Below are 16,508 nucleotides of genomic sequence, written 5' to 3'. Positions count from 1 at the left end.
CATAAAGTCATTCCCAAGTCTACACTACTAATATCATGTTTAGAGTGAGTATGAGTACATGTTTTTGTTACTTGTTGATACTGATATGTGTAACCTGCTTAATATTAAGAAATCAGGGGCATCATGGAGCATTTTATTTAGCACTAGTTATGTCAGTTTCTCTCTTGTGCTGCTGTCATTAAACTTGTGCAGTTTTATATTTAATATGTTAAGACATTTAAACAGTGTAAAATTATGAGTGTAAAACTACAGTATCTATTGACATCTGAGGGTTTGTTGGTCATCCCAGCCTTATCTTAAGGCAAAGTAAATAACATAGTAAATAAAGGGCCCCACAGTGTGGGTGAATTTACTAAGAGCAGAAAACTAATCTATATAAAACATAAAATATTAAGAGTTCATGTTACTTCTTCCTTTGATTTGAGCTATAAAAACTGCATTTATAAACAAGGCACAAATTTACACATTTTACACAAACCTCTCAGCTCCAAAACAAATCAGATATGCAGACAATATAAAGGATAAACTATATATAAATCACCTTGAGCCTGGGACACTGGTATAAGTGAAATCAGCACTAAAAAGGAAACAGAAACAGAACATGAAAATATTCAGTCTGTTAATGAAAACAGCACATTTTAGGCACCCATACCCCACAAGATTAAATGTTATTCAGGAAATCTAAACTACCATCTGTAAGAAATACATTTTAATCTCTCTAAATAATAAATAAACAAAAGCTACAATGATTTATACAAAGGTCACTGTTGTGCTCATAAGGTCTTTATTTCACTTTATCAAATAAGCAGCCGATTATTATTATTACTGAAGAGGAATAATATTTGATCTGGGACTGTGGAAGTGGGGGTGTGGTTGAGCACCGTTTTGTGAATGGAGAAATGAGCTGAGGAAGGTAAATGGTTGAGATCATGCACCTGTGGCTTATCTTATTAATAACTTTTACTCTCTTACAGCTCTGGAAAAAATAAGAGACCACTGCAAATTAATACTTTTCTTATATTTGTTTCTTACAGGTTCATGTATTGGTGAGATGAACAGTTTTGTTTCATTTTTTGTGAACTGCTGACAATATTTCTCCAAAAAATTCAATATATAACTATTGTTATTTAGAGTGTATATTTAAAGGAAATGACAACACATCAAATTAACCCAAGATCATGCAGTATTTGCAGAGCTTTAATAACTCAAATAAAACAAAATGCAAATAATTTGTAAACAAATTGGGTTAATGCTTCGGCTAAATAACATTAAGAAATCAGTATTTGGTGGAATAACCCCGATTTGCATGTGTTTTGGCTCCATGCTCTCCACCAGTTTCTCACATTGCTGTTGGGTTTATACCACTTTATACCAACTTTATACCACTCTTTTTGCAAAAAAGCAAACAGCTCAGCTTTGCTTGAAGGTTTGTGACCATCCATCTTCCACTTGATGACATTCCAGAGGTTTTCAATAGGGTTCAAATCTGGAGATGTGGCAGTGGTCTCTTATATAGTCAACAACAAAAGTTGGGAGAAGTGAAAGCTGAGAGAGCTGTATGTGTGCTTTGTGTGAAAATCGAAAATAAAACTGAAAAGTTTTAATTAAAAAATTTATACTTTTCGTTGAGCTCATCCAGTCTTCCTCCAGTCTCCTCTTTCCAAACCTGTAAATGTTATAGGTATATAAAACCAGATGATCACACTGGGACTGTGGAAGTGGACTACATTTGTTAAGCTTCTGGGCGGAAAGTAAGATACCCTTCTAACATGCTATCTATCATATCATGAAAGCAAACGACAAGTTATTTAATTTTATCTATCATACAATTTGTGGTTGTCGCTAATTTCTAAATTCTGTAAACATTTTCCTTTTGTGACATTTATATGACTGACTTTAAGAAGTACAGCCATGAATTATGATTCGGTCAATGCCATATGTGTGTCTATAATAAAGAATTATTATAATGTTTTGTTGAAATGTTAAATGAAGTGTTACAATTTTAAATGTATATACCAGTGTGAATGTGTCTGTCCGTAGGAATTGGACTTTCCTATCTGTATGATTTGGACTCATTTGTCTGCATGAGGTGAATTTGCCTGCCTTTGACTGTTCATCAACTCATCTAAACTCAACACTGAAAAACTGAGGAATATTATGATAGTGGTAGGAATATTAGGAAACTCTAAATTGAGGAATATTATGGCAGTGGGAGTGCTACATTATTACAAATTAATTGGCTGTGCAAAATATGTAGCTTCACAACATTAAAATGGTTGGACATATTGAAACACAGTAAATGAGGTAGGTTTGTGTTTAACTTTTGTCTCAAAAGTGCAAACACTCAATTGTAGAACCAAGGCTGGTCATTAAAATGCATCTCCTTACAGTCTCAGAGTATTGAGAAAAAAAGGGATGCAGTGGTCTGCTGTCTCACTGAGGACCTAGGGGAGACCTAACAAGAGCTCTTCCAAGTCTCTCTAAGTTACAAAATGATTGATCTACACAAGGTGTTTATAGACATCATGGACTAACAATTTTCTCATTTACAGCATGTGGTTAGACATTATTGGAGTCAAGCATTCAACCATGAAGTTGCTTGTGATCCATAATCCCATGGCTGAGGATGATCTGGTAGGTGTGACTATTGTGATAGAGGGCATCTTCATATCAAATAGGGTATTTTCCCTATTTATACTGGTTGTGTTGCATTTGATTTTTGTCCTCATTGTCATTATGTGCCTCTTCTGTTTTGTGTTGCTGTTGTTGAGTTTCCTCCCTGTTGTTTTCTGTGTAAGTGTTTGTTTATTACGATGAGGACCCAGCAAAACAAAAAGCAAATGCAACACAACCGGTATAAGAATTAATAAGAATTAGGCAGGGCAAACACGTGAAAACACAAAACAAAACAAACTACATGACAGAAAATCTATCAGCCACAGCTCGTGGTGGCTCAAGTGGTTAAGGCTCTGGGTCATTGACTGGAAGATCCAGGGTTCAAGCCCCAGCACCACCAAGTTGCCCCTGTTGGGCCCTTGAGCAAGGCCCTTAACCCTCTCTGCTCCAGGGGCACTGTATCATGGCTGACCCTGCACTCTGACCCCAACCTCCAAAGATATGCGAAGAAAGAATTTCACTGTGCTGTAATGTATATGTGACAAATAAAGGTTATTTCTTTTCTAAAAGATCACAAGTTGATTACGTAACATGTAAGGATGTACATATGATGATATCAAAGTTTAGTGGCACAGTCAGATCAACACCAGGAGTTGCTATGACCTCTCGAGAAACAAGGGAAAATTTTCCATTTGCCGTCTAAAAAGACATATCACGTGGATAAATGTTGGCCAAAGGATTTAATACGAAAAACCTGATTCTGCACAAGCCTGTCACATTTCACCTCACCCTGTCCTGTTGTGGCAAGCACTTCCAGGTCATCTGCCAGCTTGGATCATGCACTTCCAGGTCAGATGCTTTCTTCTTAAACTCTTTTACGCTATTTAAGGATGCTCCCATCTCTCGCTCACTGCCAGATGGTCTCAACAGTTTCTCTGAGTCTCTGTGAGTCATCCCGCCGTATTTCACTCTAGCGTTTTTCCTGGTTTTTGATCCATGCCTGTTTTCCTGGTTTTGCCACTCTGATTTATCTTCTTTGGATATTTTCCCCATGGATGTTCTGTATATTTTTGCTCGGTATGTTTCTTGAATTTAGCTCGTAAACCTTGCTACTTTGTTTCCCCTGAATTGTGGATACTTTTCCGAGCTAATCTTCCAGATGCCATTTGACTGTTTTCCAGTTTTTGCATCTCTGATTTTGCCCATTTGGATTTTTGCCCTCTGTATGTTCCATATATCTCTTGCCTGGTGTGGTTGGCACTAGCATGGATTATAGCCAATAAACTTTGCTACTTGGTTTCCCTGCATACTGTGGATTTTTCTGAACTCTTCCGAATGCAAACTTTGTGCACCTTTTGCTCTCTGGGATATTGTGTTTATATGCTGCCTGCCACCCACTGCTAGCTGGAACTGTGTTTCCCCTTTTGCCATTATTAAACTTCCTTACCTAACTCCTGTCTGGCGTCCTGCACTTGAGTCCGTTCTTGTGGTCTACCTGAGAGAGCCACCGCAAGACATATGGTGAATACTAAAAACAACCAATGGCTACTAGCTCTCGATTTAGCCATCAATTACAGCTATGCTGAAAAAAAACCACCAAACAATAAAAAACACACTGTGTAAAGTTTCTTGATCCAGTTTTGACTCCCCATCTGTGGCATTACTTTGTATGAAAAAAGAGGTTAAGTCTAACAGTCAAAAAAAAAAGCTTACATTTAATTTATAGAAAGCTTGAACATCAGGGTAGATATCAGCCGAACGCAATGACAAAGAATCTGTAGATGATATCGGCTGGAAAAATCTGGAGTGGAGCATTCCTATTAATGAAGTGGCCAGTGAGGGTATGCTCTGAAATCTTATCATACTGAATAATTTGTTTGTCTCCGACTGGCTGTGGAGACTCTAGCTTCAAATGGTCATTTTCAGTTTGGACAGTGTTTGGCTTTAATGAGTTCAATGATGTCAGTGTAGTTAAATTTACCCACATTATCAGCAGTTTAAAAGTTAGTTATTGCACATCCATCTTCACACCTCCTCCACTTTTTTACAGCTGAATTTCTACCACCACATGAAAATAGATAAAAAACCACACGTGTGACCTGCTCTTTGCTCTCAGGCCTCTAACATGGTCACTGCTCTGTGTGTACAGGACTAATGAGAAGTGTTTGTTTCTGCACAATTATTGATCTTATTTTTAGCACTGAAAGAATAATTAATGATAATTGGAAAATATTGATTCCTGATTATTAAAAATGTGCTTAGTATTAGTGTGTTTCCCTGCACAGACCATAATAGTATCAAAAGTGTTTCTGGAAATTATAAGGTTTTTGGTTTTATTAAAACCTTTCTGTATACAGAAAACACCACCAGAAGACAAGTATAAGGTACAGATTCCACCAATACAGATTCATTTACTCTCATTAGATTATTTAAACCCTGTGTTTTAATCTTGCTCTACTTGTACTCTTACCTGTTGATCTATCATAGTTACTGAGAGTAGTTACACATCAAACTAAACCCTTCTCATAACAGATATGGAGACTGAGCTCCGTCCTGTACCTCTAATGACTGACTGACTGACAGAGCAGAGGTGTGAGTTAAAGCCTTACCACTTTACCACTTCCTGTGTTCTGAGAGATAGATAGATAGATAGATAGATAGATAGATAGATAGATAGATAGATAGATAGATAGATAAAAGAGAAAGAGAGGAAGGATGGAGATTTGTAAACTAATCAGCCATAACCACCTGCCTAATACTGTGTGTATCCCCCTTGTGGGAGTAAAGCTCTGAACCCTCAAAGCATGAACTCCACAAGACCTATGAAGGTGTTTTGTGGTATCTGGCATCAAGACATTTGCAGAAGATACCAGCAAGTCATGTGAGGTCAGGCCTGCATCCAAGAAAACATGAGACATCTATTAAACATGTAGAATGAACTGGCAACTCAAATAGGATCATTAAACAAATAATGGACAAATAATGGACTAATGCATTTTTTGAAGGGGGTTATTGGTTTGGAAATGAAAACTTATTTTATCAATGTTGCATGGTTTTGCTAAAATTTTGTTTCACTGAGTGTGATTTAACGTATTACACATATAGGAATTCAGTCATAAGAAGAGGCCTTTGAACTACAGGAAATGGGTTTCTATTGCTTTTCCTGATAAGAGGCTGGAAGTTACAACATAGTAAAATGCAGCATATCTCAAACAGACACTTTAAGCAGAAATGTATCTCAGAATGGACAAAACATAGAACTTTGAAGTGAATAAACCACAACAGCAGATCGCTCCTGTCAGACAAGAAAAGGAATCCAAGCCCAGACCTGACACCCAAACTGACCATTTTAAAACTGGACATCTGGTCTAATCTATCTTGACTTTTACTGCATGATGCATATGGTAGCCACAGAATTTGGTATCAACAACTTAAATGCATGCAACAAGCAAATATTCACAGCTTCACACCTCCTCCCCTTCTTCACTGCTGAACACACAGCACTGAATTAAAAAAAGACAACATGAGCTAAACCACAACTGTCACCTTGTCTTGTTCTCACACTTCTAAATCTGTCATTGCTCTGTGTGTATCAGTGTACAAGACTAATGAGAAGAGTTTATTTCTGTATAATGCTTTGATAGATTTCACACAAATAAGTAAATAATATTAGACAAATTTGATGTTAATGTGTATTAGAATGAATATTGCACTGAGATTCTTCACAGTAAAGACCATAATAGTAACAATAATGTTACTGTGGTTATAAAGTATTTTCTCTGTTTGAAGTTTCACATTTCTTCCTGAATGTGGATGGCCTTGATGTGCTCCTGGGTGTCTCCAGGACAAGGCTTCAGATTCACAACAACCATAACTAGAATAAAGTGTTTCCTGAAAATGGATTAATGATTCTGTGAGTCCATCACAACACAGCTCCTATATTTTTAGGTTTTTCTCACATGAATAAAATCACTTGTGATCCTGAGCACCTCAATATATTCTTGTTAAATTTTTTTTCCAGAGATAACACAACCTGCTGCATGAGCATTCCCCACTCATAACTTCATTTTATTTAATTAAATCAATTCAAGTCAAGATGCTTTTATTCACATTTCAACCACATATAGCTGACGCAGTACATAGTGAAATGAAACAACGTTTCTCCAGTACCCTGGTGCTACATACAGTAGACAATAAACAACATATAGTTACTAACAGAAACAACAATACAGAGCTAGGACAGAAGTTTGTCCTGGCTACATAAAGTGTAATGTGCAATCAGGTGCAAACAGTGCAAAGACAAGACGTGCAAAAAACAGGAAGTACAAAAAAAAACCCAGCAACACAAGGCAGGACACATAACGCTGAAAAAATATGCGCAATGAAACAAAGGGGAACAAAGGTGACATGCAAAATGAGAAACTGTAAAAACCATGTATCTAATTACATATATGTTTGTTAACATATATATAGCAACATGACAATGTGGATTGTGCAAAAATGCAGTAGCAGCAGTTGAAGTAGTGCAGATAAGAAGTAAACTTAGCAGCGGTTGAAACATTATAACAGCGGGTGAAGTAGTGCAAATAAGTTGTAAAACTAAAAAAGTAGTAAAACCATTATGCCTCATATGGACAGTATTCCTGGCATATGTGACCACTGCAGCTTGTGACCATGAAAATGTTGCTGTGGATGATGAATTATTACTCATACAGTGAATCATGGATTACTATTCAAATGGTGTATTTTATTCTCAATGTGAATAAATAATCCAAACAGTAATAGTATTCCTAATGTATTCCTAATAAAATGGCCAGTGAAGGTATGTTCTAAAATCTTATCAGTCTGAATCGTTGTTTTGTCTCTAACTGACTTAGCTGTGGAGACTCTAGCTTCAAATGCTGATGGAGTTCAATTGATCCCCTTATCAACAGTTAAAAAATAAAAAGTTTGTTGTTGTTATCACACATCTATCTTCACCCCCCCTCCCCCTTTAACAACTAAATTTCCACCACTACATGAAAATAAACCACGTCCGCGACCTGCTCTCTGTTCTCAGGCCTCTAACACAGTCACTGCTCTGTGTGTGCAGGACTAACTGTTTGTTTCTACACAATTGTTACTCTTATTTTTAGCATGGAAATAAAACTTATTAATAATTAGTTTAAAGTTATTGTGTGATTATTATTTGTTTTAATGTGCTGTGTGTTAGTTTTGTATTAATGTGTATTAGAGTGAACATATTTCCCTGTACATACCATAATAATAACAAAAATGGAAATGTAGGTTATAAGTCATTTCTCAGTAAGTCTTGTTGATGCTAACAATGTTTTGTAAAAAGCTTTCTGTATACAGGAAACAACACCAGAAAACGACCATCAGGTACAGATTTCAATTTAACCCTGTGTTTTAATCTACTTGTACTCTTACTCACAGAGCATCTCATTTACTCACAGAGCATCACAGAGAGTGGACTGAGCTCCATCCTGTCCCTCTAATGACTGACTGACTGACAGAGCAGAGGTGTGTGTTAAAGCTGAGCCACTTTACCACTTCCTGTGTTCTAATAGAGAGAGAGAGAGAGAGAGAGAGAGAGAGAGAGACAAAGACAAAAAGACCCACCACGATGTCTGGCTATAACCCCTCTTGTATGTAGATATGCAGTTCAATATTCAAACATCTGGGCAGGAGTTTTTTGAATGTCTGGGGACGTGTAAGACAGGGGCAGGAATTTAACATGTGAACAGTCAATTTAGTTCCATAGATGCCATATGGTTATATTGCTGTTACTGGGTACTGGGCAAATAGTTTGATGCTATGGCAATTGTTCACAAAACGTTTATTCACTGAATTTGGGAGGAAATAAATAGGCAGCAAATGTAAACATACCTAAAAAAAAATTTTCTACCACTTAGCGAGTTTGTCCAAGTGGAGTTGCCGTACCTAGCTGTCCAAAAAATCGCGCATGCGCAGTTTAGATCAAGCAGCGGTTCCCCTCCATACTCGAGTCTCCTGCTTGTAGTCCATGTGATGTTCTGCTCTTGTCAGGACCGTGTTACAGCAAGACAAAAGTCACAACTCATCCAGATAGTTGAAGACACTTAAGGTAAGATCAACTAAGTTCCGATTATAAATGTACTTAGTGTTAGCTTTATATTGTAGACTTCTGGAAGAAAGTATGTCCGGGGGCGGGGCTAGGGGGAAACAGATCCCCAAACAGAGTTGGACACAACACCGGCATTACTTTTGAAAACTGCCACAGCAGAAGAAAATCCTCACAACTGTAACGTTAGCAGAAGAGACTGAACAAGCTTTGTCTAAATAACTAAGCGCTAGGCAACTAACACGTCGAGCTAACAGGTTAGCTAGCTAGCACGTTACAAGCAGGTTAGCTGATGTTATGCTATAAATTTAGTTTCGGTTTCACTTTATAATCATCAAATGTAAACACAAAGTCTACCGCTAACAAAATTAGCTCGCAGGTAAGCTAACAACGGTATTAAGTTAATGTTCGGGGTGAAATGGTGTGCATTTTTGCTCTACATGAACAGAAAAGTGGAAATTATGTCCTTTTCTCCACAAAAATAAAAAGAATGATGAGGCAGTGCTTGATGATCCAGATGTCAAGAAAGAAGCATCAGAAAAGGAAGAGAAACAGCAAGAGAAAGTGGACGGAAAGCCAGAGGATTTGTTAGTGGAAGGTTATTAAAGTAAGGGCACAGAACAGGAAGTAAAGTCAGAAGCACCTGACAGTGAGGCTGAAGAGGACACAGGTGAGGAGGAGGACATCCACAAGCAGTAGACCATCAGGTGTGTGATGTTGGAAACATGTTTGTCTGTGTGTAAAGCAGTGTTATTACTGTTCATATGGTGGGAGTGTGTAGTCTTATGATTTACATTACTCATAAACTCATGTCATGTCATGCTCTATCAAGATAAATATTCCTTTAGTGTTTCTTCATCACTACATGTGCTCCATATTGGTTTGTCTTTATCCACAGATATCAGCTAGTGTAAAGACTCATCAATTCAGAATCTGAAGTTTTCAAGGACCTTGATGAAGGACAGGAGAAGAATCTTTACTGCAGTCTGGTACGACATTCACCCTTTGGCTTGAATATTTAAGATTACTGGACTATTCAGTTCTAATACTATTCACACACACACACACACACACACACACACACACACACTCCATCATTCTCTACCAATTTACTTTGTAATTAAATAAACATTAAATAAACATTAAGATTTCCTGAACATTAGTTTTTGTCTCTTTTGTTCTGAGTTGAATGTGCCCCTCTGACAAAACACAGATTTTGTGTAAATATTTATACACTACTAGTCAAAAGTTTGAACACACCTTGTTCAATGTTTATTTTCCTCTTCATTGTATTCAGCATTGTATTTTAATCCTGAAGATACTGAAATTGACAGTACAAATATGGAATTATGTAGTCAACAAAAACGTGTTAAATAACCCAGAATATGTTTTAATATTTTTGATTCTTTAAAGTAGCCACCTTTTGCTTTGATTGCAGCTTTTTACACTCTTGGCATTCTCTCAGCCAGACTCAGGTAGTCTCCTGGATTGGTTTTCTAACAATCTTGAAGGAATTCTCAGAGGTGTTGAGGACTTGATGGCTGCCCTTCCTTCACTCTCTGGTCCAACTCATCATAAACCACCTCAGCTGGGTTTAGATCAGGTGAGTGTGGAGCTCATGTCATCTGATGCAGCAGTTCATCACTCCCTTTCTTGGACAAATACCTCTTACCTAGTGGTATGTTTGTTGTTATTGTCCTACTGAAAAACAAATGATGGCCTCACTAAAAGCAAACCAGATGGGATGGCATGTCACTGCAAAATGCTGTGGTAGCCATGCTGGTTAATTGTGCCCTCAATTTTGACTAAGTCACCAACAGTGTCACCAGCAAATCACCCCCACACCATCACACCTCCTCCCCCATGCTTCACATATTCAGGAATTGTCTGTTCACCCTCTCTACGTCTAACAAAGATATGGTGGTTAGAACCAAAAATCTCAAACTTGGACTCATCAGACTAGAGGAGAGTTCTCCACTGATCTTATGTCCAGACCTTGTGTTTCTTGGCCCAAGCAAGTCTCTTCTGCATGTGGTTCTTCCGAAGTAATAGTTTCTTTGCCGCAATACGACCATGATGACCTGACTCCTACAGTCTTCTCTGAACAGTGGAGGTTTAAATATGTCTGCTACTTGAACCCCAAGAAGCATTTATGTGGGCTGTAAACTGAGGTGCTGTATTTCGGCAGTTTCTGAGGCTGGTAATTCTAATAAACTTCTTCTTGGTAGCAGAGGTAGCTCTTGGTCTTCCTTTCCTTGGACTGTCCTCATGAGAGCCAGTTTCATTATAGCATTTGCTGGTTTTGGTGACTGCACTAAGAGGGATACATTCAAAGTTCTTGAGATTTTTCAGATTGACTGACCTTCATTTCTTAATGTAATGATAGACCGTCTTTTCTCTTTATTTAACTGAATCTTTCTTGCCATAACATTTTGTACAGTAGTTGTAGTAGCACTAATAGGGCTATAGACTCTGTACCCACCCTTCCTCTTCTCAAGATAACTGATGCTCTAAACACAGTAAGAAGGCAAGAAATGTCACAAATGTATTCATGAAGACACACCTGTGAATTAAAAACCCTGCCAGGTGACTACGCTGTGAATCTGATGAGAGAATGCAATGAGTGTGCCAAGCTGTCAGCTACTTTGGACAATCTAAAATATAAAACATATTCTGGGTTGTTGAACACTGTTTTTGTTTGCTACATAATTCATGTGTTCTTTTATAGTTTGAAGTATTAGTATACAATGTTGAAAATAATAAAAAATAAAGAAAAATTCACTGAAGGAGAAAGTGTGTCCAAATTCCAAACTTTTAACTGGTACTGTGTGCATTATTGTATATGTATGTATACATGTGTGTATATGTGTGTGTGTGTATTAAATCTCACAGCAAGAGGATTGTTTTTTTTGTTCATTGTTTTATACACACAGTGTCTGTAGAGTTGCTTTGCAAGTACAAAAGTACATTGAAATAAAAATGAGTTTTAACTAAATGCAGTGTGAGAATGTTTATTTGGTCCAGAAGCAGTATAACTGACATCTAAAATGAGTCTGAAGTTGACGTTATAAGCCGTTGGAACACTGGACACTTATTTTTCACATCAAGACTGTTTAGACTCTCACTGTAAAACCTGTTTCTCTGTGTAACTCAGTATGTGGTGGTCAGTGACTAAAAAGTGAAACTAAAATGCCTTTGACTCCCTCTAGTGGTAACTGCTGTATGGTTTTAATCCTGATATTATCCACATAGATTTATACATAATTTATTAAATTATACATTATCACTGAACAACCTTCAGTTTAATAATCACTTAAACAACATTCATTTCAATTAGATGTCACTTTATAATATTCTCTGTTCTTTACTTTAAACATCAATAGTAACGCACTGTAAACATGACAGTTTCAGACATCCATCGATCTCTATTTTATAAAGACGTGTCTCGGGTGCTCTGTATCTCTAGGTATCAGGTGGAAAGTGATTATTTTATTTTATTATAAACTTCTTTAAATAGAGATGCTAAGCTTGTCCTGCACACAGCCGCTAGATGGCGCTGTGACCTCGTGCAATGCTGCCGGTAGCGGCATATGCATTAAATAAATTTATTTTTAAACTTAAATATATTTAATTTTAATGAATTAAATTTAATAACACAGTATTTTGTAGTTGCATTGTTTAAGGACATTTCATGATTTCTTTATCTTTCCTTCGTTATTTCTTCTTGTCTTTATACAATAAATAATGTCTTAATGGAAATCATACTCCGGACTCAGAATGTCACTTATGGACTAATTATCCAGTATCCACTCATCCATTACTTATACAGATGGGATTCAGCCTCCAGAGCCCTCACTCCATGTTTTTTTTCTAGCAGTCTAAACACCCTAAAAATTTAACTTTTGTAGATTCCTGGTTTAATCACAGCAAACCCTTATGAGTGATCATCAGGACTAACTAAGGTCTAGGAACACCAGAGTAAATTCATCACATGAATTTGTTTCCTCTTGCTGATTTTTTTCTGTCAGCTACATGACTTAAAAACATAGAAGCATTATGATGATTATGCAATCAAGAAGTACAAGAAGGAGCAGCTGCTCCCCCAAGTCCACCAGAACATTCAGCCTCAGAGCAACAGCATTAGAGGAGTGCTCAAGAATTTCCCAGAGAACTACAAGGACAATAACAAGTTAAGATAAAACCTGTTCTTCATACCATATAAGGAAATGTGGGCGTGTCTTCAAATCCATATATTGATAATTAGAATAATGTTCTTCCAGCTCATGTACACTGATTTACTTTCAGAGATTTTGTGAATGCATAATATCTGTATTCCATTTCCAATGCTTTATTAAAATAGGTATTGTGCATGCATAAAACTTTAATACAAACATTATTTAAGCTACAAACAAAGTCATATCAGGACATTTATAAACACAGTGAGATGAGTTACAAAGCATCAGGTCATTTGTAAAGACAAAAATATGAACAATTAAAATTTTGAAAAAGCAAGTGTGTGTGTGTGTACAAGCAGAACAACAGATCATATGACATCATCACTGATCCAGGACTGCATAAAGCAGAATCAAATAAAAGTAAATAATTCTTCATCTCAGTTAACTTTACTTTCATCTTAATTCGTTCATCAGTGAAGTTTTGTACATCAACAAGAAGTAGACTCTACTGCTGTGTACAGGAAGTGGATGAGTAGACTCTACTGCTGTGTACAGGAAGTGGATGAGTAGACTCTACTGCTGTGTACAGGAAGGGGATGAGTAGACTCTACTGCTGTGTACAGGAAGGGGATGAGTAGATTCTACTGCTGTGTACAGGAAGGGGATGAGTAGACTCTACTGCTGTGTACAGGAAGGGGATGAGTAGACTCTACTGCTGTGTACAGGAAGGGGATGAGTAGACTCTACTGCTGTGTACAGGAAGGGGATGAGTAGACTGTACTTTCTGAGGAAGATCAGATGCTTTAATGTTTGCAGTAAGATGTTGGAGATCTTCTACCAGTCTGATGTTGTGAGTGCTGTCTTCTTTGCAGCATTATGCTGGGGAGGCAGCATTAGAGCCGGAGAAGCAAGGAAGCTGAACACACTGATAAAGAAGACTGGCTCTGTACTGGGATGCTCCCTCAACTGTTTTGATTTGATCGTGGAAAAGAAGACACTAAACAAACTAATGTCCATCCTGGACAATGCATCACATCCCCTCCATGACTTATTGGTCAAACAGCTGCAGCAAGGACCGGTACAGGAGAATAGTTCATCACTGTACCAGGATGTTATTGTGTCTGTTCCTTAAATAAGTGCATTGGGCTTCTGTTGGTGGGATTCTGTTTACTGCACTGCTGCTAATCACTATATAATTACACTGATGCAGATTATTGTGGCTTATTGTCATATCTACCTTGCTACATATCTCTTGTTACTACTTGCACTGATGTATGCAATTATTTTAATTTATAATATTATATAGACAATATAGCAAATATAGAATATTTTATTCCTCTTGATCATTTCTTATAATATTAAACATATATTATTCTTTTTCTGCAGCTATAATGTGTAAATTAATGTGTAAAATCTATCTATCTATCTATCTATCTATCTATCTATCTATCTATCTATCTATCTATCTATCTATCTATCTATCTATCTATCTATCTATAGGTTTTCCTTCTATCTGTTTGATAACTGTAGCTTCATCAGAACAGACACATGGCTCACTGCAGAGAGAAAGAAAGAGACAATAAATACATTCATAAATACATTTCTCCTGATATTGCTGTCACTGATGTTAGAAACTAGTTAACTTGTGGAATCAGTGACCGAGGAAACAAATCAGTTATTCAGGTAATTTTCTGTGTCAGTATTTTGTTTATAGTTAACTCTGCCATAACTGTCCAAGTAGACTGGGATGATGGAAAATTATCTAGACAGCTTCCAAACAAACATGGATGAACTCTTACAGATTCTGTGAGCTGGGTTTTGTGTACATGGATACTGTAACTGCTAGATAACAAAATCTACTTAAGGCACCTTTTTAAAATCTTTCTTACTCCATGGTGTTTGGTTTGTCTTTTAAGATTTATGCTGTAAATGTCATTAGTCTTACCTCCATGTTGTGCTTCAGCTCTGAGTAGACAGTATCATCAGTCACACTGGCCTTTTCTAGTGGAAATCAGATATCATGAATTAATCTCCTGAAATATTTCAACTTCAGTCCAATTTAAATTATTACACAGAAAATGATCTAGATATGAAATCATACATAACTAAAATACATTCATTTAACATTTATGGAAGGAGTCTCCAGTGTTAGCACTGTGACATTTTCTGACATGGGAAAATTTTCATGACAGAGGACTTTATGCTCGGTAACAGGAGAGATAGCAGATTTTGTATTATTCACTTTATGAGAAAAAAGTCTGGTGAGGGAATGACTGTTTATACTGTATGTGCTGTAACACAAATGATAACAGGATCTAAATTTCCATAACTCATCAACATATACATCAGTCATTATCAGTCCCTTGCCAAAACTACACTGACCCCTAGCTGCTTTTTTAGAGTAGATCTTCATTTATCATTCAGCATGTGGTATCTTAACAGTGTGTGATAAGTTTTTAATGATTAGTGATAGAATACATATAGAATAGTGCTAGAACTGACTCGTCTGATCTAAATTGTAGCTTATCAGATGCTTGGATGCAGATTGTTAATATAACAAATGATTAAATGTGCTGAAGACAGAATTGTTATTTGCTTATTTTGTTTTTAAATGTAACCATGAAATGTCCCAGCATTAAAACACTATACCATTGTTCCTGTTTGCCTTCTTTTTCTTTGAGACCTGTTTTAGTCTCTACAAGACACTTCTGTACTTTACTGTATAGAGTTAATCTATAGTTAAATCTCCTAATGTAAGAGGAAATGTCTGGAATGAAATAAAGTTACCTTTTCCACTCCTGCACAACTCATTGGCATAGATAGTCACATCATCCACATTGGCATAGATAGCACTTTCTACAGAAAACAATTTAAAGAAGTCCTCAGAAAAATACAAAAAAAAAAAAACTAAAAAGATTTTAGAAGAACGAATGTAGATATAAACAGTCATTGAGACAGTGTCTGACCAGCCTGAAGTGGTGTGTGTCCTGAATGAGAGTCTTCAGCTCCTGACCGGATCTGATTCTGATCTGATGTCTGATTGGTTTTCTGCTGCTTTTCTACAGAGAGAGACAGATTCTACATCTGAACATTGTGTAAATAGTGACCAAAACATTTTATATTTCTATTTTACACAGGCCTGATTACAGCATAATAAACAGAGTGTGTACAAAAGGTCACCTATACAATAGAAATAAAAAAACAAAAAACAAATATTAATGATGAATGCAATAACAATATGTGTAACATGATATATAGGATTTAAATATAGGATATCTTTGGATTTAAATAGTATTCAAAACTATTCGATTTTTTTGTTAGAAATTTATATTTTCATTACACTGAATTTGCTCTTAACTTGCATTAGCACTTCAGTCATATTATTTTGCTTTTTCTTAAAATAGAATTTTGCTCTAAATATCACTTTATAGCATGTTATGTGTTTATAAAAATATTGATGTGTAATATGACTATGTAGTATTTGTTACATTACAGTTAATATTTCTATATTTAGTATGTGTAAATAATTATTATTTACTTCAGAGTCTACACTGTATTTAAACTGTTTCTTGCACTGTAATCAGGATGATATCTCACAGAATAATATTGACTTT

At 36.4% G+C, this 16,508-nt stretch overlaps 1 protein-coding gene and 2 long non-coding RNA genes across 5 annotated transcripts in view; 1 reads left to right on the top strand and 2 right to left on the bottom strand.

Moving 5' to 3' along the window:
* Window positions 1-3,570, bottom strand: part of LOC131356299 (Fc receptor-like protein 5) — a 31,195-nt gene extending 27,625 nt beyond the window's left edge. Inside the window, exons 1-2 of the mRNA XM_058395200.1 lie at window positions 3,406-3,570; window positions 3,222-3,315 (exon numbers count right to left, since the gene is read on the bottom strand). Of these exons, the coding sequence (XP_058251183.1) occupies window positions 3,222-3,315; window positions 3,406-3,570 (259 nt within the window). The remainder of the gene's footprint in view (window positions 1-3,221; window positions 3,316-3,405) is intronic.
* Window positions 3,571-8,605: 5,035 nt separating this feature from the next.
* On the top strand, window positions 8,606-13,866 carry LOC131356748 (uncharacterized). 3 transcript variants are annotated; one of them, XR_009205072.1, is made up of 4 exons: window positions 8,606-9,426; window positions 9,618-9,708; window positions 10,158-10,322; window positions 13,767-13,866. It is a non-coding gene; the product is annotated as an uncharacterized LOC131356748 (long non-coding RNA). The 3 variants fall into 3 exon arrangements; XR_009205071.1 differs by lacking the exon at window positions 13,767-13,866 and having other exon boundaries at window positions 10,185-11,612; XR_009205070.1 differs by lacking the exon at window positions 13,767-13,866 and having other exon boundaries at window positions 10,158-11,612.
* Window positions 13,091-16,001, bottom strand: LOC131356751 (uncharacterized). The gene is made up of 4 exons (XR_009205075.1): window positions 15,861-16,001; window positions 15,682-15,750; window positions 14,840-14,895; window positions 13,091-14,450 (listed from the first exon to the last, which is right to left on the bottom strand). It is a non-coding gene; the product is annotated as an uncharacterized LOC131356751 (long non-coding RNA).
* Window positions 16,002-16,508: the final 507 nt, after the last annotated feature.

Source organism: Hemibagrus wyckioides, linkage group LG07 (genome assembly GCF_019097595.1).
Source record: "Hemibagrus wyckioides isolate EC202008001 linkage group LG07, SWU_Hwy_1.0, whole genome shotgun sequence".
Classification (NCBI taxonomy): domain Eukaryota; kingdom Metazoa; phylum Chordata; class Actinopteri; order Siluriformes; family Bagridae; genus Hemibagrus; species Hemibagrus wyckioides.
Note: the sequence above shows the minus strand (reverse complement) of the source record. Positions and strands in the feature narration are given on the sequence as shown.